The sequence below is a fragment of the Ochotona princeps genome, chromosome 24 (genome assembly GCF_030435755.1).
Source record: "Ochotona princeps isolate mOchPri1 chromosome 24, mOchPri1.hap1, whole genome shotgun sequence".
NCBI classification, from domain to species: Eukaryota; Metazoa; Chordata; class Mammalia; order Lagomorpha; family Ochotonidae; genus Ochotona; species Ochotona princeps.
The window spans coordinates 19,911,273-19,935,458 of NC_080855.1; the positions used below are offsets into that span (position 1 = coordinate 19,911,273).

Genomic DNA, 24,186 nt, shown 5'->3' on the forward strand with positions numbered 1-24,186 from the left:
GGGACAGAGGGCTGCTCCTTGCTGTCAAACTACATCATCACCCTGGGGGCAGTCATTGGATGATGCCTTCGAGACCTCGATGATGTGGGGAAGAGTGTTCTGAGGGTGTTACTTGAGTAGTTTTGATAGTTCTGAGAACTTGTTGGTTTTGATGTGCCAGGGTTGAGAAAATCTTTCCAAAGTTTGTTAATTGATAAAGTCTACCTTAGTGTATCCACAGACTCCGGAACATAATGCAAAGCTTGGCCAGAAGAATTATCCAACCTGTTCTGCTTTCCATCCTCCATCCTCTGCTGGCCTAGATTAGCTGACCACCATGTCCCCCATGTGCATCTGGACATGCTGTCTACCACACAGGCATCAGCAGCTGAGTGGTGCAGGCCAGGTCATGTTGAATTTCAATACCTGCCAGATCACATGAGGGCTGGAGGTGGGCCACACTAGTCTAGGCTGCTGTACCTGCCAGCAAGAGCTGGGTCTGGAGGTGGGATGGGTTGAACCAGGCTGCAACACCTGCTGGCAAATGTGGAGACTAGGGGCAGGCCATCTCAGAGTGGGCTGCAGCACCTGATAGAACACTCAGGTGTGTGAGTGGACACCAGGGCTGGGAGTGGACCTGTTAGGGGAACTTCGGGTTCTCCCTTATCAGGCTGCTGCTTCCACTGGTGATTGTGAGACTAGGACAAGGGGCAGTCCAGTCCAGGGCGGGCTGCCATACCCACTGGCATGCACAAGAGTCAGAATGGGTGCGGGTCAGCCAGGCTAGGTTGCAGCGCCAGCTGGCAGGTCCCACAATAACCCCTACCAGAACCTCCCCCTGCCCTGGTTCTCGTGCTTGCCAAAATCTTGGGACCCTGCACCCACATGGGAGACCCAGAAGAAGCTTCTGGCTCTTGGCTTCTGATTGGCTCAGTTCCAGCCATTGTGGCTGCTTGGAGAGTCAACCAGCAGACGGAAGATCTTTCTCTTTGTCTCCTTCTTTCTGTAAATCTGACTTTCCAATAAAAATAAACAAATCTTGTTTTAAAAAAAGAAGAAGAAACAGTCCTGACTGGCACAAGAATTAGGCTAGCTGCAGACCCCAGCTGCTACGTGTGACAGTATCCAGAGCCTTGGGAATGATGCTAGTGCCAAGGGTAGCGTTATTCATGCCCTCAGCTGCAGGCTGAACCATGGAGTTAGCACCGGGACTGAGAATTTGCCAGATGTGAACATTTTTGAGCACAAGTACATTTCTGAACGCATTTGGGAAACAGAACAGACAATGGTCATAAAATCTGTGGCCAGGAGTCCCAGTGGGTAAGATCCTAGTAGTAGTCAGTGGTGTCCAGGGTAGAAGGACTGTGGAGAGACAGTCCACAAGTCTGAAAGGGCAGGTGCTTTGCTAATAGAGTCCTGGGAGCAGGATCACACTTCTGTTCTGCCTCTACTGTCCCATGTAATATAGAGTGCTGTGCAAGAGATGATGCTAGGGGTCACTGTTGCTCTGCTGAATCACGTTGGATCAATGAAACTACAGACTTTTTTGCTAATAAGGTGGGATGTCTGTGGTGCCCCAGGGAAAGTGGTTATGCAGAGAATTCCGTATTGTACAGCTGGAGGGATTCCATCGGTGGATCCTTTCTCTTGATGGTGAAACACTACCACATCTGTGATTTTGTGGGGGTAACCTATGTTTTTATTTTCTTGTTAAAAGCCACCATGAATTCTGCAGGTAGCTCTCCTTTACTGGGCTCCTTACTCTGTGATAACATAAATTCTTCCTGTTGCTACGATTACTAGTGCAAGGTGTCCAGGTAGTTGGGATCTGCTAAGAAACGGGAATTCTGACCATCAGGTTAGGGATTTGTTTGCATGTTAACTTTGTTCCTTCTCAATTCTTTTGACTGCTTTACTGAGTTACTGTATTCTTTTTCAGGCACTTACCTAAAAATGTAGCTACTTATTTGTCATTTTGGTTCTCTTACATGTGTGAGAAGGTGAATGCTGGGCACTTCTATTTGATCATATTGTAAAAAAAAAAAAAAAGGCGGAGGGGCTTGGGTTCTAAGTATAGGTGTATAAACTGAAGAGCTCCATTTTGAGCATAAGCGCTTTAGACATTCATCTAAGCAGAAATCTCATAAGCAGTTACACAAACCTTATGCTTAAGTCTAGGAAAATAGCAAGATGAATAAAGGTAAGGGAAAAACTACCATTTGGGGTAGAAAGGAAATAATGTCTTATTTTCGGTTAAGCAAGATATTCGCTTTTATTCGTGATTAATAAATTGTATTGGAAGGAATATGTGACTTAATTCTGAACTAGATTTTGTTTGTATTTATTTCTCTGAAAGGCAGAGAAGGAGTGATGGAGAGACAGAGAGAGGGACCTCCCATCCATTGGCACTGGAGTCAACTTTTGCTGCCTCCCCCGACAAATATTAGCCGGGGGCTGGATTGGGAGAGGAGCAGCTAGGACTTGAACATAGGTGGAGTGCTGGTATTTTAGGAAGCAGCTTACCTACTAGGTCATGCCAGCTGACATGGGTTTTAATACTATTCCTTTGCATTTTAATATTTCTTTGCTTCCAATGTATTGAAAATTTTGTCAAAATTGTCTTAGAGGCATAAATAGCATCCATACATCCATATCTGCTCCAGGTAAGCAGATATTCATATACCACCTCTCATTAAAGGTATCTTTGCTTAAATTTTAAGCTAGTTGATTGCCTCTCTTCTCTCATTTGTTCAAGAAAAGTAAATGGTTCAACTTCTGTTTGCCACTAGCATAGGAATGGTGTTCTTTGTTGTCTACATGTTAAGGAAATTGGGGTGAACATCCATGTGTAAGTTTTGAATTGGCCATTCCTCCAAATTAGGCAGACTGGCTGAAGAACAGTGTGATATTATCAGTTTTAAGATGACAGCTGAAACAAAGCAGGAATGAATAAGAATACTCAGGAGATATTTGTAATTCTATGAAGTTGTAAGGTACCTGTTGTGTCTTCAAATATTTTTACTTTTTTCCTTTTTTTACAAACTCATTGATTCACAATTTTATTTTTTCTCATGAGATCAATCATATAGCATTGTTTCTTCTATAGATAGCTGATACGAGCTCTTGCTCCAAAATAATTGTGATAGATATAAAATTAGCATTTGTGGCTTCCCTCCCCCCCATAGGTATTCTACCATAAGGGCACTATGAAAGTAGCTATAAAGGAACTGTCTCTAAATTTGTATGAAGGGCAGATCACTGTTCTTCTAGGACACAATGGGGCAGGAAAATCCACTACTCTGTCAATTCTGTCAGGTAGGTCTTCAATTCTATTTAAAGAGTGGTTTTATATAGAAATGGTGAGGCTTTCCATTATCCTGTGCTATATGGTCATTTCAGAAACACATAGCTTAGTATTGTAAACTTTAAAGTTGGCAAATGATTAAATTTAATATTCCTTTGGGGATTATTATATGATTACAAAAAAAGGTCAATCCAGACTCTATGATGGACATGTCAGTCAGTGGATTCTTCAAAGACCTCATCATGCTTGGAGTGGCAAGACTGGCAGCGATTCAATTGGCTTAGCTGAAGCTTCTGGCTGCTGTCTTTGACCTAGCCAGCCCTGGCTGTTGAGGGGATCTGAGAAGTGAACCGGAGTATGAAAGATTGTGTGTGTGTGTGTGTGTGTGTGTGTGTCCCTCATTCCTGCAATTCTGCCTCTCAATTTTTTTTTAAAGATTTATTTTTATTTTTATTACAAAGTCAGATATACTGAGAGGAGGAGAGAGAGAGAGGAAGTGGAGCTGCCGGGATCAGAACCAGCGGCCATATGGGATCAAGGCGAGGACCTTAGCCACTAGGCCACGCTGCCGAGCCCCTGCCTCTCAAATTTTTAAAAAATCTTTTTAAAAAAAGAAAAGAGAATAGGGCTGTGTAGAATTGTTATATAATTCTGTGGAGTTAAGTTATTATAAATTTGATCTGTAGATTCTGACAAGATAAACTATAGCAAATTGTAGAGGAACCACTAGCAAAATAAATGAAAGTCGCCAAAGGAATTAAAAGATTACACACGCAAAAAAAAATGTTTTTAATGCAAAAGATAGCAATCAAGTAGAGATAGAGAAACAAAAAATAAAATGGCAGAAACAAATTCAAGTATATCAGCAATTATGTTAAATATAAATACAGATAACCTGAACAAAAAGCAGGAATGATGAGTCTGGGTTAAAAAGTAAATACAGGTTTATGCCGTCTGCAAGATACACGTTTTATGTTCAAAGTTACAAAGGCTAATAGGTTTTCCACAAATGTTAACAGGTAAACAATGGGAACAGGTATATGATTCTAAAAATAACTGGAGAATATTCCGAAACATTTCTTTCAACCACACACATAGAACATTCTCCAGCATAGGTGATAGAATAAGCAATGAAACAAGCCTCAACACATTTAAAATATTTGAACCTCAGAACGTGTAGTTAGTTTATCATCACAATGAGTAGTTGTAAATTAGTGACATAAATTTTGGAAATTTACAGATTTGTGGAAATTTTCTCTAAGTACCCATGATCAAAGAAAAAAATCAGAGAGAAAATTAGGACATATTTGATATAAATCAAGATACAACATACCACAATTTTGTCATGAGTCATAATTTTTCTGACTATAAGTGACTGCATTTTAGGAAAATAATTAAACTGAAAGCAAGTTGAGGAAAATACATATAGATTATACAAGTGAACAAAATTGGGAATAATAAAATACTACAGAAAGTGAATGAAAAAATATGTTCTTTTTAATAAATATTAGAAGTAACAAAGTTTAATGAGGTGAGCCAGGAGAAATAAAGCAGATTCAGTTACTAAAGCCAAAATTGAAAAGTCTTTCACAGAAACTAGAATTGAAAGGGTCAAATAATCTCACATTAAAGCAATTAAAATTACAGTAACTGGCTAGAAATGATAAGTGAAACAAATGTCAAATGAATGAGACTTAGGAAAACAGGAGCAATTTGGGACATATGGTCTCTTATAATGGATATCTCTGAACACATCTGGCTTCTTGGTAATGTTTTTGTAATAGGATTACCAAATTACCAGATTTAAAATGACATTTTCCCCATTTGAATTTAATCAACTGTAACAGCTATGGATGATGTGCTATTACATGTTTTTGAATGATTTTAAGTGTATTTGAGGTTACTATGTGCTGTTTCCTCTAACTGGATTTTAAATTTTCTAAGGGTAATGGTTTTACTGCCCTGAATTTTCAGAATTTAAGGATTTGTCGTAGTCTAAGGCAGTGTACAGATTATAACTTAATTCATAACTGTCACCAAATGACTGATGGCAGTGCTTATTATTCAAATGATTTTTTTGCTGAAAATTAGAACATAAAGATATAGAAAAGTAAGAAATAAAGTATTTTTTAATGTCCCCAAAATATCAGCATTTTTTGGATTTTTCTCCTATGTGAGATATATTGCTCAATCTAATGAATAATCCACATGCATATTTAAGAATTGAAGTGCTAGTAAGTAGTTAGTTGTGAAATTCTCTCAGAAAAGCTTTTGCTGTCCATATATTCTTGATTCTAGGTCTCTATCCTCCTACTAGTGGACAGGCCTACATTTATGGATATGACATCTCAACCCAGATGACTGAGATCAGAAAATCACTGGGGATATGTCCCCAACAGAATTTGTTGTTTGATTACTTGACAGTGTCAGAACACCTTCAATTCTATTGTGCGGTGAGCCGAAGAGGATCTTTCTTTACACCCCCTACTCCCATTTATGTACTTGTAGTTTAGCAACTAGAAATATCCTTATAAAAGTTGAGACTGACTTCTGTTGGATTTTCCTTTAGATGTAAGAGTGACAAAGGGAATAAATCACCATATAAATGATTTTAGGAAAGAGCTGATGTGAAATATTTCTAAGAATGGAGTTGGAAGCACCCATCTAATCTGACCCTTTTCTAGATAAAAGGAGTATCTCAAGAGCAGTGTCTAGAGGAGACTGAACACATGCTGTCTGCTTTTAACCTGCTGGAAAAGCGTGATATGTTTTCAAAGTCACTGAGTGGAGGAATGCAGCGCAAACTTTCCATCATTATAGCACTTATAGGGGACTCCAAGGTAAAACAAAACTAAAATTTTAGCTCCATTGTATGTTACAACTGCCTAAAATACTTGGCAACCCAAATTTGGGAGCTGTTATGGATCTAACATCTTAGAAGCAACCTCCTCAGTGAAGAGGGCCCGGCGGCGTGGCCTAGCGGCTAAAGTCCTCGCCTTGAAAGCCCCGGGATCCCATATGGGCGCCGGTTCTAATCCCGGCAGCTCCACTTCCCATCCAGCTCCCTGCTTGTGGCCTGGGAAAGCAGTTGAGGACGGCCCAATGCATTGGGACCCTGCACCCGCGTGGGAAACCCAGAAGAGGTTCCAGGTTCCCGGCTTCGGATTGGAGCGCACCGGCCCGTTGTGGCTCACTTGGGGAGTGAATCATGGGACGGAGGATCTTTCCTCTCTGTCTCTCCTCCTCTGTGTGTATCTGGCTGTAATAAAAAAAATGAATAAATCTTTAAAAAAAAAAAGAAAATCAGTGAAGAGTTCACATTATCAGTCTCATTTCTATGAAATGATCAAATGGTTAGAATTATTCTAACATTCCTAATTTCAATGTTTTCCACATTTACTGTCTTTTCTTATCTCATTACCTTGACTTACTGCCTTAGTTGAGCAAGTAACTGAAAAAGCAAAGCCAAAAGAAACCCATGACTGGGAAGACACTATTGGCACCTAGACATAATATTTACAATGGTCATTGAATTGTCTTCCCGGTCGTCAGGTGGTAATACTTGATGAACCAACATCCGGCATGGACCCAGCCTCGAGGCAGGCCACCTGGGATCTCCTTCAGAACTATAAAGAGAACCGTACCATGTTACTGACCACCCACTACATGGATGAAGCTGACGTTCTGGGTGACCGCATCGCCATCATGGTTCAGGGATACTTGCGGTGCTATGGATCTTCAATTTTCCTGAAAAAATTATATGGTATGTCTTTTTGATCATGCCTAGGATATTGATGCCTTGATAATACAATAAGTATTAATAATGTCCTTGTAATTTTCACTATTGACTATCTACCCAGTACTTCAGTTAATCCCTCTACCATGCTAAACTTTCAACTATAAGCCCTTTTGAAGTAAGACTCATATTCTCTTCAAACTTCAAAATTGTTTCCCACTTTTATATTTACTGTGTTCTCCATTGTTCATGTTTGTGTCTACCATATGGCTTCTACTTAAAATTAAATTTAATCTATCTCTTTTCTGAAATAGGTGGTTGGCAAGATAGGTAGGTGGGTGGGTAAATCGATTGATTTAGAGTGATGGATTATAGAGCATTTGTAGAGTACCAGATACCTCTGTTTCTGGTTTCTTGTTTCTTAAATCCTTATTAAATTAATTCTGCTCTGAAGAGTTTTTCCAATCTAAAGAATTTTTTAAATGCATCCTAACAGCTTCCTAAAGTCTCTTTGGTAATTATTAGGATTCATTATGCATCAGTCTTCTTTGACCTCCTAAATAAAATTTCGCCATTTTCATGATCAATATTTCATATTTTTGTATTTTTCTCATACATTCTAGATTAATGTAAAATAAATTCTTCATCACCTTCTCTAGAAGGTGAGGACTCTTTAAATTGAAGTAAATTATGTTTAATAATTTTTTTGCAATTATATATACTCATTTTACTTCAAGCCAAGCAAGATACTAAATAGTGACATGACACCATAAGTTCTTTGAGCCACTTTCTAGCAGTTCACCTGCACTAGAAGTAGCTGTTTTTGAGCTTTCGTTTTGCTGCTCTTGAATATCATTAATTTCTTTACCAAAGCATGGTAGTGTTTCCCCTATATTTTCATAACTTCATAGTCTTAGGTCTTAACTTTAGGTCTTTGATTCATCAGTACTGCCACATATGTCAATAGCATCTACTTTGTACTCTTCATGGATTTGGGGGAGTTGTTTTAGGTCAGTTTAGGTTGTCACATGTCATGAAAAACTGTACCATGTTTGTAAAAATCTCTTGGGTAAAACTGTATTTTGGATAAAAGTACTTAGTAGTAAAGTGTCTCTGGTACTTATTAGTGGAATACTCATCAAAACTTTCATGTATATTCTATCAAAAAGGTTCTCCAAAGTGTATATTTTTATGCCAGCCAGCCTAATTTTGAATTCCACTTCCTCCATATCTGCACTAACATGATATTGTTAACTTTGGAATTAATTGGTGGTTTTAATGTACCTTTCACTAAAGAATAATTAATTATGTTGGATGTGGTTTTATAATTTGGCTGTTTATATAAACTTTATGAAATGCCTAGTTCCCCCCCCCCATGACCTACTGTTGGGAGTTGGCTATTTGGGTCTTTTATTGTAAATGTGTATATTGTCAATGTTAATGGTATCCATTGATAAGAATTCATTTTTTTATTTTGTAAAGTCCCATTTACCAGTTGTTTTCTTTCTTTTTTGTTTTTTTTGAAACTCTTTGTGTTCTTCCTAGGAACTCTTTGCTGACCTAAAGGTTGCAAAGATATCTTTTTTTTTTTTTTTCTTGACATTTTACAATCCTAAGTTTACAATGCTAAGGACTTATGATGGAGTTCAGGTTGATTTTTGCAAATGATATTAGGCAAGTGATGTTTTACTATGTGATCATCTAGAGCCATTTGTTGAAAACCTATTTCCCTAATTGAGTTGCTTTAACACCTTTGATGAAAATCGTTGGATGATCTGCAAATACATCTATGTCCAAATTTTCTGTTGTTTAATCTAAAACTAATCATTTAGGATTACCAGTCATTAATAGTTTATCTTGAGTTACTGAACTCTTAAAAACAGGTAACTTAAATCCACCCATTTTTTTCTCTTCTTTAAGAAAAAAAAAATCACTTGAATTATTTTAAGGCCTTTTTGTTTCCATCTAAATCTTAGTCATTTTATCAAATGGTACATACAAATCTTATGGAATGTTGGTTCATATTACTTTTAATCTGTATGTTATTTTGGGGAAGAATGAGCTTCTTAATAGTATTGAGCTTTTTGCTTTATGAACTTGATGTTATTTCTTGGTTATTGATGTAAAGGTTCATCTCTATTCTTAAACCCTTTTATTAGCAACATCACACAAATTATATTTTAATTATTATTTAGTGAAAATGTACTATTATTTGTGGCTAAAGTGCATCCTTTAAACAGATGAACATCTGTGGGTAATAAATTGCCTCATTTTTGCTTGTCTTAAGTTTTGAAATATTTTTGCTGTTTGTAGAACACGATATTGCTGAAATTTGCCCATGAACTGTAATACTGTCACTGCATCATGTTTTGACTAGCACAGTTTCTGCTGAAAAATCAATAATGCATATCTTTATTTTTCTGTGTGTATTATATTTCCAAACTATTGTTCACAGTGGCTGCATTAATTTGCATTCATCACCAGCGCATCAGAGTTCACCTTTCTCTAGGCCATTGCCAGCATTTGTTATGTGTGTTGGTTCTCATGCCAGTACAATGCTATTATACCTTGCTAGTGTGACCTTGTAAGAGTTTAGTAGAGCTCTATATCTTTCAGTATTTGGGAATTATGTAAATTGTATTGGAGTTAGCTTCTCTTTAAATATTTTGTAGAATTCAGTAGTAAAGCCATCAGGCCTTAGATGTTTCTTTGGTGGAAAACTTTTTTTTTTTAAAGATTTATTTATTTCTATTACAAAGTCAGATATACAGAGAGGAGGAGAAACAGAGAGGAAGATCTTCCATCCAATGATTCACTCCCTAAGTGACCCGGCCGGTGCTGTGCTAATCCAGAGCCAGGAGCCAGGAACCTCTTCCAGGTCTCCCACAAGAGTGCAGGATCCCAAAGAATTCGGCCATCCTCGATTACTTTCCCAGGCCACAAGCAGGGAGCTGCATGGGAAGTGGAGCTGCCGGGATTAGAACCGGCGCCCATATGGGATCCCGGCGCGTTCAAGGTGAGGACTTTAGCCACTAGGCCACACTGCCGGGCCCTGATGGAAAACTTTTAAGTACTGCTTCAATCTTGTTACTTGTTTTTGGGGGTTTTTTTTTAGATTTTCAAAATTTTTTTGATTTAATCTTTATTAGTTGTATGTATCTAGGACTTCGTCCATTTTTTCATGGTTTCCCAATGTTCTAGCATACAGTTATTCATAGTAGTTTCTTATTATTTTAGTATTCTGTTGTATTAGTTATTATTTTTCATCTCTGATTTCAAAGTTTTTCTCCCTTTTTCCTTTGTAACTTACTATAAAAAGCTTTTCACTTTGTTCATCTTGTGTATCGTTTTTTAGTTTGAATTTTTATTTACGTATGCCCTAATTAATATTATTTCTTGCCTCCTGTTTATTTTGGCTTTGGTTGCTTTTGTATAGTCCCCTAAGTCCTTAAGATGCACAGTTAGATCATTTGTTTAGAATCTTTCTGTGTTTTTAATGTAAGAACAAGCTTCTATAAACATGGCTCTTGATATTGTTTTTGCTGTATGCCTCAGTCTCATCTCCATTCTCTCTTTCTCTCTCAATTCTCTCTCTCTCTTTATAACTCTGCCTTTTCAAGTAAATAATTATTTCCTCAAAATAAAATTAGAAGTCAGATAACAGAGACTTCATCCTACCTTCCATAGCTGGTTATATGATCCAGATCATTATCAGTTTCTAAGAATTAATGAAATTCTAAAAAGAAGAATTTACTAGGTTTCCTAGAGTTGTAATCAAATGACTTGTGACATGCTGTATTTTTAGCTCATTCAAGCAATAGGAAGCTAAGTACAGTCTCACAAGAATATGGGAAGTCCGAAATTGTTTTATTTCTTCCTCTAAATGAATTTTCTCAGGTGTGGGATACCACATAGTCATGGTGAAAGCACCTCATTGTGATGTTGAAGAAGTTACAAAATTGATTCATAATTATGTGCCAGTAGCTACAATGAAGAGCAACGTTGGAACTGAACTGTCATTTATTCTACCCCAAGAGTATATATACAGGTATGAATCTATAAAGTACTAAATGATTGGTTTTAAATATCCAGAAATCATTGTAGTTTTTCCTGGTTTCTTCTAAGATTTAACTTTTTATTAAAATATAACTTCTTTTCAAGCTATCATTTGCACTGAGGAGAGAGAGATTACCTAATGACTATAACCATGAGTATAGTATATTCTTGGTGGACTAAAAATCACTGCTGGTGAGTAAAGAGGAGTAGTAAGAAAGTTCAGTTAAGAGCCATTGTGGAACAACAGCTGAAGACAGTACCTGTGACACTGGCTTCCTGTATGATCACTGATTCAAGTTCCAGCTACTCTACAAATGTTCTGGAAAGATGGGGAGGGGCAGGAAAAGGTGGCCCGAGTGCTTGAGCCCCTGCCACCCATGTGGGAAGACCAAGATGGAGTGCATTTTTCTGGCTTCAGCCTGGCCCGACTCCAACTCTGGTGGTCATTTGGAAAATGAACCAGATAGTGAAGATAGTCTCTCCCTCCCTCCCTCCTGTGTCCCTGTCTCCCTGTCTCCTACTCACACCTCCCTCCCTCCCTCCCTCTGAACCCTGCCTTTCTAATCAACACATCTTTTTTTAAAAATGTGATTTAAAAGTGAAACTATTTAAATGGTACTTTTTAGAATTAAGGCAACAAGAATTCAGAGGCAGTAAGCAGTAGAAAGTCTCCAGTTACCATCAAAGGGAGTATGAGAGAGAACTCTGCCTGTGGTAATCCTTAAAAAAACAAAACAAACAAACAGCAGTGGGGTTTTGGCAATAGCAGTTAGTGAAGTCACTTGTTCCTCTGCTTCAAATCCAACTTCAGGTTAAGGTGCCCCCTGAAGACAACGAATGATGACTCAAGTGCTTGTGTCCCTAATGCCACACGGGACATCTAGGTAGAATTCTGAACTCCTGGCTAAGGTCTGGCCTAGCCAAGACTGTTGTGAGTATTGGAGAGTTAAAGCAAATGAAAGATATCTTATTCACTCACTCACTTACTCAGTCACTCTTGTTATGCCTTTCAAAATTAAAAAAAAAAAAGTAAATTGATAAACCTGGAAAAAATCATCATAATTATCCAAGAACCAGGAACAGTGGGAAAATTTGCTGTATCAGTTTATTAGTTTCTTTCTATTTGTTTTTCCACATTTCTGATTTACCAAAAGCATGAAATAATAACCAATGAAGTGAAGAATTAGCTACATTTTCCTCACTGATAAGAGTTAATCAGTTTAGAATAAGAAGATACACATATGAAAGCCATCTAGTTTGTTGCCAGCTCTTACTCTGTCTGCCTCCAGGTTTGAAGCTCTGTTTACTAATCTGGAAAGGAAACAGGCAGAACTGGGTATTGCTAGCTTTGGTGTCTCTATCACCACCATGGAAGAAGTCTTCCTCAGGTAAGTGATAATGTATAGAGAAAAGTAAACCTTGGGTGGAGGGGTTGGAGTGGGAAGGACCAACTAGAAATATGTGGGCTTTGGGGAGGTGGAAGTGAATTTGGGAGCCACTACTCTACTTTAGTGACCTTGCTGCCTCTAAGCAATGTCCCTGCCAACCAGTGAGCAAACCAGGGAAGCTTCTGTGTTGGAAACTGCTATTCACACTCTCTAACCAACATGTGGGGAGGAGTTTGAAGTGCAAAGTTTATGGTTTCTCTGCTTTTGCTTTTTGTTTGGATGCAGGGTCAGTCAGATGGAAAATGTACCAGCAGATACCCAAGCTGTGCAACCTTCCTCCCAAGAGGTTCAACCCACCACGAACTGGAATAGGAATGCATCAGAAGTCAGAGAAGTGCATTCTTCCATGCCGCAGGAAATCTCTGTTACGTTTAATACTGGGGTAAGCACTCTGACTGAGAAATCTGGTATACTTCTGGTTTGAGTAAAGTGCATTTCGTTTTTGTTTTTGTTTTTCTTAAGATTTATTTTATTTTCATTACAAAGATGTACAGTGAGAGAAAGATCTTCTGTCCAATGATTCACTGCCCAAGTGACCCCAACAGCCAGTGCTGTGCCGATCTGAAGCCAAGAGCCAGGAACCTCCTCCAGGTCTCCACACGGGTGCAGGGTCCCAATGCATTGGGCCGTCCTCAACTGCTTTCCCAGGCCACAAGCAGGGAACTGAATGGGAAGTGGAGCTGCCGGAATTAGAACCGGCGACCATATGGGATCCCAGCGCTTTCAAGGCGAGGACTTTAGTTGCTAGGCCACCACGCCAGGCCCTGCATTTCGTTTTAATGATTAAGTGCAGGGCATTTGAAGTTTTCAGTCACCGAGGCCCCAACAAGAAATGCGGAGTCTCTTGTGCCACACCTAACTGATACACTGTTACAGAAGAGAGGTTCTGGGTAATGTGTAAGGTATGTTCTGGGTATGGAGAAAAGACATACCTTGGAAGAAAAAGACAACATCAGTCATTCCTCTGTTCTTTTTTATATTCTTTCCAAATTGATAACTCAGACATTTGTTGCTCCACTGAAGATAGAATAAGGGATTAGTGAGCCTGATTCTTAAAATATTCAACAGTATGTTTTTAAGTTTCTGCAGTGGAAGCTGTTACTGCCTATCAGACCATCCCCTAAGCACTGTGATTCTCACATGGGAAGTCTCTGAGTTAGCACATCTCTTTCATTCTGCACTGTTTATTCCTCCAGTAAAGTACATTGTTAATGTGGTTATCAGGATCTAAGGAAAATCCTGCTGTTGAGATTCAAGTACTATATCAAAAGCCAGCAATCAGTGGCCATGGCTATGTCTCAATACAACTTTATGTACAATAACAGGCCATAATTTGTTCTCACCTGCCTTATACCACAAAAGTAGATCATGCTAGTGTGTCCTATAATACTTTGCTTCAGGTTCCAGTCCATGTTATGTAGGTGAAGTTTGTATGATTATACTATATATCTTCATATCATAACATTTCAGTGCATTCATGTTAATTTATTTCATCATGGAGTATTGGTTTAGGTGTGTACTATCATAATCTTTTGTTTCTTCTTTTTTCTGTGTTTAGTGTCAGCTTTATTGCCAACAGTTTCGTGCCATGTTCTTAAAGAGAATGATGTTCAGTCGGCGCAACTGGAAACTAGTGTTGTTACAGACACTGGGACTTGTAGCTTCCTTTGCCTTTATGTTTGAGATTGGTAAGCCTTCAAGTGCTGATGAGAATGCCAGAGAAATGAATCTGGGTGACTATGGTCGGACCACTGTGCCTTTTTCCATTTCTGGAAATTCAAATTTCACTACAGATTTCTTAAAACTTCTTGACAGTAAGCTAACGTCTGAAAACCAGGAACTTAAAGAAGTCAAAGGTAAGATCCAGTAAAAGAAAATAAAAGTGAAACAGTGTTCTTAAGTACTCTTTTTTCTTACTTTTAAAGAAGAATCTTAACTATAATATTTGTGTACTAAGTCTGTTTTTTTTGTTTTTGTCTTTTTCTACTGCTAGCCATCAATATTGATTTTACAGGTAAGCAATAAATCCAATCAGGAATTGAAGTTGATTTGAGGCTTAGTTGAAATTATTATAGTCTATGTGGGTACTTCAACAAGTTTGTGGAGATATGTAATCAAAAGATCAATTTATTTTGATGTAAATAATTTTTAAACCATGCACATTTTTTTGCAGTACTCATTTTTTTTCATAAACTTTTTGAATGCCTCTTTTATATCTTGCTTACTGTTAGAACATTCCACTGCTTAGAGAGCCATTTTGGAGAACTCTAAATTTTATGAAGACAAACCTATCATTAAATAAATAAAGGAAAAGGAATTGTAAAATGTTGAACTTCCTTTAACGCGTTTTACTCTTCCCAGGGTTTTAGTCACTTGATGTAGATTGTTTTTCTAGATCTCCACTACCCTCAAAGAAGTTCTTTAAAAGTACTGAGGATTTCTCTGCACATCCCTCCTAAAACTGTTCTGCACTTCAACTGTTGACATAAGCCTTATTAGAGTTATAAGCCAGTTTAGACTATCCTAAAATTTGCCAGGTTCAGTAAAATTATGCTTCAACACTATAAACTGCTAAATACTAAAATGAAAATAGACACGAGACAACTGAATAGTACCCTATAGCCATTTTAAGGTGTATAGAAGCTGATGGTATATAAACTAAAATTGAAATGTCAATGAAGTAGTCACAGTATGTGGTAAGAACTTGCATTTTTTTAACATATTGGTTACTCAATACCATGTCAAATAATTCCACAACGTTGTAAATTGTTGTTGGTGTTATGTTGTGGCTTTAAATTAATCGGGATAATATTCTGCCAGCCCTGCCTTCAGGCCAGAGATGGTCTCCCCAAGAAACCATTGAATTTATCTGGACAATAAGATGCTGGACTCTATGCTTGGTAGATGCTTGCGATGAAAGTATCTTGACTGAATTTGAAATGTAATAGAGCAACAAGGTGGAGAAATCCACCATGGTGGGAGGGTATGGGGAGGGGTTGGGGGAATCCCAGAGCCTGTGAAACTGTGTCACATAATGCAATGTAATTAATATAAAAAAAGAAAAGTATATGTGATCGGGCCCAGCGCGATAGCGTAATGATTAAAGTCCTCGCCTGGCATGCGCCATGATTCCATATGGGCGCCGGTTCTAATCTCAGTGGCCCTACTCCCCATCCAGCTCCTTGCTTGTGGCCTGGGAAAGTAGTCGAGGATAGCCCAAAGTCTTGGGACCCTGCACCCGCGTGGGAGACCTGGAGGAGCTCCTGGCTCCTGGCTTTGAATTGGCAAGTACCAGCCATTGGGGTCACTTGGGGAATGAATCATCGGAAGGAAGATCTTTCTGTCTCTCCTCCTCTCTGTATATCTGCCTTTCCAATAAAAATAAATAAATCTTTTAAAAAAAAAAAAGTATATGTGATCAGGCCTGGTGTGGTAGCCTAGTAGTTAGTCCACACTTTGCATGTGCCAGGATCCCATATTAGCATCAATCCATATCCTGGCTGCTCCATTTCCAGCTCTCTGCTTGTGACCTTGGAAAGGAGGAGAGGATGGCTCAAAGCCTTGGGACCCTGTACTCACGTGGGAGACCCCAAAGAAGCTCCTGTTCCTGGCTTTGGATTGGTTCAGCTCCAGCCATTGCGGCTACTTGGGGAGTGAATCAGTGGATGGAATATCTTTCTCTCTGTCTCTCTTTCTCTCTGTAAATCTGAATTTCCAAGAAAATAAAATCTTTATGTATACATATACATACATTTATATATCTTTTCTTGTTTTGTATAAAGTATTATCAGCTGTACTATATAAGCAATCATTGCTGTAAGTGGAACTACTTATACCTAAGTATAACACAGCTAAGCAAATTGAGAGATTCATGTTGTGTTTTCTCATTGAAGTTATAGTTTATATTATAGATTTTAAACAGAGTTTCAGATTTAATGATGGAATAATGTACTCGAGTGGAATAACAATTATCTTAAGCAATCATTATGGGAAATTGACCTGAATTATGGATACATTAACCAATATTGTTTTCTCATCCTAGGTAACCTACTGAATTACTTGATGGAAAATAAAGATAAACGTGTATGCATTATTGCATTTTCCATTGACATTAAAGAAAGTCAGACAATATTCACTGCTCTGTTCAACAATGAAGCATACCATTCACCCTCTCTGGCCTTAGCAGTGTTAGACAACGTTCTATTCATGTCACTTTTTGGCAAGAATGCTTCATTAACAATCTCCAATAAGCCTCAGCCACGCCGTAGCATTATAAATAAGGAAAAGCGACGGTATGCTATCCTTTTCGTTAGAACTAAGTTTCACACTTTAAATAATTTTTCCAGCCTATGTGATACATGCCAATAATAGCTATTTATAGTAGTGTGTATTTCCTATCTTTTTGATTTTTTATGTATCTTCTTTTGTTCCTTATTCTGTAGATTAGAAAATGGAAATGTGGTGGCCTCAAATATGCAACTTGGCATAGCTATTATGATCAGTGGATTTTGTCTCCTAACAGTGACTGAGAGAATCTCCAAGGCAAAGCAGATCCAATTTTTGAGTGGAACCTCTGTCTTAGTGTACTGGATTTCTGCCTTATTGTATGATTTCATCATCTTCCTCATTTCTATCTTATTACTGCTGGTAAGTGTTAGGTAAAGTTTCTCAACTTTACTTTCTCTCTGTATCATGAAACAAATTCCAAGTGTTTTTTGCAAATCTAGCTCTGCCAGTAACATACTTTCTCATGACCTTTTGAAACACATTCTAAATCTCACTGTAGAAACTTTTTCTCCCATATCCTTCAATAGTGGAATTGTTTTTTTTTTTTTTTGGCAACACCACAGATTATTCATGGACCAGTGTCCCATTTATTATCAACTTATGCTAGCTATCACAACTGCTCTACAGATAGAAAAACTGTTATCCATGTCTCATGTAACCAGTTTTGTTGTCTGGTGATCCTTCTGTCTCTCTTACACCACTGGCATCTTCTGTGGCTTCACTCTGAATCTCTTCAATGTATCATATATGTTTATATACACACGTATAATTCTATAAATTGGACACTATCTTGGGACTCAGCATTAGTTTGACTTACATCTAAGTCCCATCTCAAGCTCCTGTTGGAGCACTGTGTGCACAATCACTATTGTAAGGTTAAGCTGTTTTCCACGATTTGCATTCCTAGACTCTATGAGAGTAAGTATACGTCATACTCTGGAGAGGTAAATGCGGTTGATTGTCCTTATTCACATGAAAGTCATATCCATATAATACCAACAATTGAAAAATTACAGCAAAAATAAAACATTTGAGTGCAGGCCACCCTGCTCCCAGAACACTATCCAACAATATTAACAAAAACTATATAGACATTTCTCCAAAGAAAATGTGAAGATGGCTCACAAGTATATAAAATATTCTGTTTTTCTAATCAGAATGTAATTGTGAATCAAAACTATGGGATATCATATCTGTTAGAATGGCTATCAAAAAAAAGTTGGGGGCAACTGTTTGACATAGTGGTTAAATGGCAATTTGGGACACCTGCTTCCCATACTATCATAGTGCCCGGCTTGAATAACACCTCTGCTATTTCTGATCCAGCTTTCCGCTAATGACTACCCTGGGAAGCAGTAGATGAGAGCTTAAGTACTTGGGTCCCTGCCACTCAAGTGGATGACTCAGATGGAATTTCAGGCTCATGACAGCAGTCTGATGCCATCTCCCCAACCTCCCAAAAGTTAGCAGGTTTAAGCACCTGCCTCCAAAAAGTAGTGAGAAGGTGAGCTTAGGAGTTAGTATTGCATCAAGGCCTGCTGTGGTGAGATGCAGCATCACGTAAAGCCAAAAGCCTCAGCATCTTTTCACTGGTGCAGCCTCTGTATATGCTCTGCACCAGGCACAGACTTACACCATAGTTTAATGGACATAAATCTCAGCTTGCATGACCCCAAATTCTCATAGACTTGGCGTGTTTCCATGAGACAAAGAAGGGCCCTATAGCTGTGGAAACTCAAATGCAACATTATTAGTGTCAGCCTGAGAAGCCAAATATCTTCCTTTATCTCTGCTTCCCCAACCCTACTACGAAGACAGCAAAGATTAGAATACCAAAGTAGACACAGGCATGTATCTTGGATCTGGTGAAATTATCACTGGGTAGATGCTAGTGGTCGCTGTCCCCAGGTAAGTGCCTGTGGATGGAGTCCCTCATATGGAGACCTGTTGTGCCAGTCAACTGGATTTATATCCTGGCTGGCATTATCTGTGTTAGGTTGTAGTGGCTCCAAGCTGCAAGCCCACCTCAGCAGCAGACAGCCCATAGCAACATGGGCCTTAGCTCTACCAAATGCTGTGCAGGTATTGAAGGGTCGAAAACTGGTGTTGTGATCTAACATTGTGGCCTGGGCAGCAATAGGACTATATCCAAGAAATTATTCCTAACATCAGTGTCTTAGAGTGTTTGCCCTAAATTTACTATAAGCAACTTCATAGTATCCAGTCTTAAACTTAGGAAACTTCAGAAAGAAAGCATGACAATTGTATGTGCATGTGCATCTAATAACAATGAGCTCAATTTAATGAAACAGACATTAGCTGTAAAGACTAGCAAGTTCTGGCAAATATTGAGGGGCTTCCAACAACAGATGACTCAGGTGAAAAACCAACAAAGAAACAGTGAATTGTAATATAGGCCAATTGGATATATCACATTTAGAGACAGCCCATCCCACAGCTCCAGAATACACTTTCTATAGGATAGAGCACATATTATCCCAAAAGATTTAGCAAGTTTTAAAAATCTAAAAGCATGTGTCTTATCTGAACACAATGTAATAAAGCTAGAAATCAACAGCACAAGAACTCTAGGAATTATACAAAAGCCTGAGAACTGAACAACATCCTCCCAACTGAATCATAGGTAAGAACTGAAGAAAGGAAAATGTAAATGAACAAATGAAAACACATTGTAACAGTGTAAAAGACAGTACAACACACCAAACTCTTTGGGACATAGCAAAAGCAGTACCCTTGTTTATGGCAATAAGTATTTATATAAAAATGGAAAAATGTTAAGTTAAACAACGTGACAGTGTATCTCAAAGTCACAGAAAAAGACCAAACTCGAAGTTAGTAGGAGAAAAAACACAGTGAAGGTTGCAGCAGATGTAAATCAAAACTTTAAAATCAGTAGAAAAGGTCAATGAACTGAAGGTTTTTTCTGAAAGAGTAAACAAAAACTGACAAACGTTTGGCTAAACTACATGAAATATTTAAATAGATGAAACGCAATGCATTTTTTGTTTTTTATTTTTTTTATTTATTATTTTTAATTCATTAATTACATTGTATTATGTGACACAGTTTCGTAGGTACTTGGATTCTCCCCACCCCTCCCCAAACCCTCCCACCATGCAACAAGGTGGAGGAACATAATGCATTTTAAGTCATTAAAAATATAAGAAACCGTTAGGGACTGTTATGAACAACTACATACCAATAATTCAGAAACCCTGTAATAAATAGACAACTTTCTGAATGCATGTACCTTAACATGACTGCACCATGAAGACATAGAAAACTTGATTAGACCAGTAATAGTTGCTAAAATTGAAGGAGCCAAATTTTCCAACATAAAAATACACAGAAGCAGATGGCTTCACTGCTGAATTCTAGCAAACTTTCAGGGAGAAATAAAACACTTTTTCTCAGTCAATTGCAAATAATAATAATAGTAATAAATTAAAAGGATGAGAACCCTTCCAAACTCATTCTAGAAGCCAATATTACCTTGAATTCAAAAGCTAGACAAAAACAGACACACAAACAAGGACAGAAACTTTAGAGAAATGTTTGACAAACATAGATGTAAAAACTCTCCACAAAAATACTAATAACATGAATCCAGCAACACATCAAAAAAAACACTTATCATGATCAAAGGATATTTCTCTTAGGGATGGAGAATAGTTCAATATATGTAAATCAACAAACAATACTAACAAAATGAAGGATAAGCATTTTGTCATCTCAGTAAATCTAGAAAAAGCACCCCGATATTTAACATCCATTTATAATTTCAAAAGAAAAAGAACTGAAGAAATCAGATGCTGCAGAAGCATGTCTCAGTACAATAGATTTTGTAGAAAAGCTCTCAACAACCATCACACTGACTAGAAAGAATGGTATGAACATTTTCTCTAAGATCTGGAACCAGATAAGGGTGTTTACTCTCATGCTCCTTCACATAATAGTCCTGGAAATTTTAGCCAGAGCTTTGTTTTTAAAGCTTTATTTTTTCTCATTTTTATTTATTTTATGATACAGTTCCATAGGCTCTGGGATTTCCCTTGCCCCCTCCACAAATCTCCCCACCACAATGATTTCCTCTGTATTATTGCAATAGTATAGTCCTTCATAAGCAGTTATTAGTCCATGATTCTGCTGTTTAAGTGTGTCCTCACATTGTGGAAATGCACAATGGCAGTGTGTCCAGCATTCTATTGTCAAGAATATTTAACAGTTTCATTGGGAGTCCATCTTTGATCTGGAAATAGAGATGCATACTGCATTGCATCCTCACATCTGGATATAATAGTCTCTATTACACAGTTAACAATACATTCCCTTATTTGAAAATCCACAAAACAAAATCAACAACAAGAAGAAAAATAGAAATTTACCATGCCATGAAGTTAAATATCATCTACTGAATGACTGATGTGTCTCTGAAGAAATTAAAAAGAACATAAAAAACCTTCATGGAGAAAATGATGCTACTGTATGACCTATGAGTCAGTGAAAAATTTAATGTGATCAAAAAAAACTGTTTTGAAGAAATGAAACTAAAAACAAAAACATCAAAATCCATGATGTATAATTTCCATTGATCTTTGTTGGTATGTGTCTCCTGTAGGCACTGGATAGATTTTTTTTTTTATCCAGTCCACTAATCTATGACATTTCATTGATGAGTTTAAGCCATTTTTTTTCAGGGTTAAGATGGATATGTGGTAATTTGGTCCTGTCATTTCTGGGTTGTCCACTGATTTAGCCTTCTGCTGTCATTTTACTGGGATATTCTCTACATTTTCTTTTGGTTTTGGTAGGTGCTAGTCCTTTTCTCTGTCAAGAGAACATCTTTAAGTAACATTTGTATGGCAAGCCTGGAAGAGGGAAATTCTTTGAAATTGTCTTTACTGTGGAAGAATCTGAGATATGTCATTCTGTTCTCTTCTGGTCTGTAGTTTCCTCTGAGAGGTCAACTGTGAGTCTGATTGGGGCTCCTCTAAATGTTAATTGATTTTCTCACATGCACATTTGAGGAGTTTTTTCTTATGTTCAATTGAAGAGAGCTTGGTTATCATCTGTTGGTGGTGAAGATCGCTATTGGTCAATCCCAGTGGAAATTCTGTGCCCCTCCTATATATTGTTTCCCAATTATTTCTCTATATTAGGAAAGTTTTCATTTATTATTTCATAGAATACATCTTTAAACCCAGCTTGTCTTTCTGCACCTCTGGAACTCGTATAACTCTTCTATTTGGCCTTTTAATAGTGTCTTTTAATTCTTGAGTACATTTTCTGGCTTGACCCAACTACACTTTAAGCTTTTTGATTGTTTCCCCATTGTGGAAAGAAATATCTTCCAATTCTGAGTTTCTTGTGCCTCAATCATTCTATTGTTGAAGCTTTCCACTGAATTTTAATTTGCTCCATTGTGTCCTTAATTTCTAACAATTCAGCTTGGTTTTGTTTCAGTGTTGCTATTTCCTAGGTAACAAATTCCTTAAATTCCTATATGTACTTCTTGTTGCTAAGAAGCTTTATAGCAAGTTTTTGAAGTTTTTTATCCCCTATTTTCTCCATGTCTTCCTCAGTTAACTCTGAGGTTGGGAAAGGGTTTTTCTCCTTTGCAGGAGAGGCATCAATAATATTCATTGCACCTCTGTCATTTTGCTCTTGGTCATTGTACTTCTGGTTAGCATATTCTTCTCCTTAGGTTCCTATACTGTGTCACCCAAAGGTCTATAATTCAACTTTACTTATTTTGGTTGGTGCATGGTTCTTTCTTTGTAGTCTTTTGTGCCCCTCCCCCCAGCAAGTTTCAGGTCTGGATTCTTGTGTTAGGTTCCACCACAGTGTCTGCAGCTCCAGTTCCTGCACCTCCTGTGATCCCGTGCTGTGGCTGCACCGTGCCTGTATTACCTTTCTCCTACTTCCGGTTGGAGCAGTGCCTAGTAAATAAGTGGGCTGTTGGTGGTGCTGATCTTGTCAAAACCTGCCTGCTGTTTGGTCTGAGGACCACCTGGACCTATATTATTATTTTGCCTGTGGGACCAGTGCAATGCACTGAGCTTGTGGTTTGGGAAAGCAATAGAGGATGGCCCAAAACCTTGGGACCCTGCACCCACGTGGGAGACCCACTTTGGATCAACTCAGCTCTGCCTCTTGTGGCCACTTGGGGAGTGAACCAGCGGATGGAAATTCTTTCTATCTCTACTTCTCTCTGTAAATCTGTGTTTCCAAAGAAATATTAAAAAAAAAAAAAGATTGTGAAAATGTAAACCATAGTGATATACCATTATATAGTAGTCAACAATTTTAATAAAAATGCATTTCAAAATAATGACAGTGATGTGGAACAATAGTAGCTTCTGGAAACAGATTAGCATTATCTTTTGAAATTAATGTATGCATAGCCTGTGACCCAGTTTTTCCACTTCCCATCAGGTACCCATGGAAATATGTATATAGCTTAACCAGGAAGCATGTGTATTGAAATCTTCACAATCCCTATTGATACTTGTTGCAGATTGAACTCTATCCCCACAACAATGATATGTTGAAGTCCTAATCCTTGTAAGCCACAGCATAACTATATTTGAAGATAGGGCCATCAAAGAGGCAATTAAATTAAAATAAGCCTATTGCCGTGGATCTTCATCTAATCCAACCTTTAAAAAAAAAAACTGTTCCATACAGAAGACAAGATAATCAAGTGTGGTGGGTTTTGCTCACCAGCATGTCCTCTGGAGTTGTGGAACTGACTTGGTGCATCTCAAAGGTGTGTTTAAGTGGCAGGTTATGTCATTTAATGAGTACCTTTGTACTATGTAAAATGGAATTTACTGTCTCTTTTTCTGAGTATTCTGATGTGTTTTTCTGTTTGTACTTGCCCTTCACCTTGTTATCTTGCCCCACTCTCTGCGCTCTGTGTTTCAGATTGCATTCAGATACTACAGACTTAATATTTACATCACGGAATACCACATTCTGGAAACAATGCTGATCTTCATATTGTTTGGCTGGTCTGCCATCCCCTCCATCTATGTGTTGAGCTTCCTGTTTACTGGAGCAGCTTCTGCCTACATCAAACTAATCCTGCTCAACTACTTTTCAGGCACTCTTTGTGTTCTCATAGACAGCACGGTAGATTACAGTAAGTGTAAAGGCTGAACAAAACTTCCTCAAGAAGAGAGCAGCCAATAAGTAAGCAGGAATAGACTTACAGATACCTAAGAACTTGTATGTGTAGGGGTGGAAATCTATACTTGATGTAAGTCAGTGAACTTTGTGTGGTAGGTGTCATGTCAACTCCAGGATCCTCATATTAAAACGCCAGGACTGAGCCTGTGTACCTGGTCCTCTGA

At 38.0% G+C, this 24,186-nt stretch overlaps 1 protein-coding gene across 1 annotated transcript in view; it reads left to right on the forward strand.

Moving 5' to 3' along the window:
* The window catches only part of LOC101526410 (phospholipid-transporting ATPase ABCA3-like), a 60,041-nt gene that overhangs the window by 23,426 nt on the left and 12,429 nt on the right, over positions 1-24,186 (forward strand). Inside the window, exons 12-22 of the mRNA XM_058681090.1 lie at positions 3,165-3,294; positions 5,582-5,736; positions 5,968-6,123; positions 6,836-7,046; positions 10,917-11,067; positions 12,365-12,463; positions 12,749-12,905; positions 14,082-14,379; positions 16,566-16,815; positions 16,966-17,170; positions 23,759-23,975. Coding sequence (XP_058537073.1) covers positions 3,165-3,294; positions 5,582-5,736; positions 5,968-6,123; positions 6,836-7,046; positions 10,917-11,067; positions 12,365-12,463; positions 12,749-12,905; positions 14,082-14,379; positions 16,566-16,815; positions 16,966-17,170; positions 23,759-23,975 — 2,029 coding nt within the window. The remainder of the gene's footprint in view (positions 1-3,164; positions 3,295-5,581; positions 5,737-5,967; positions 6,124-6,835; positions 7,047-10,916; positions 11,068-12,364; positions 12,464-12,748; positions 12,906-14,081; positions 14,380-16,565; positions 16,816-16,965; positions 17,171-23,758; positions 23,976-24,186) is intronic.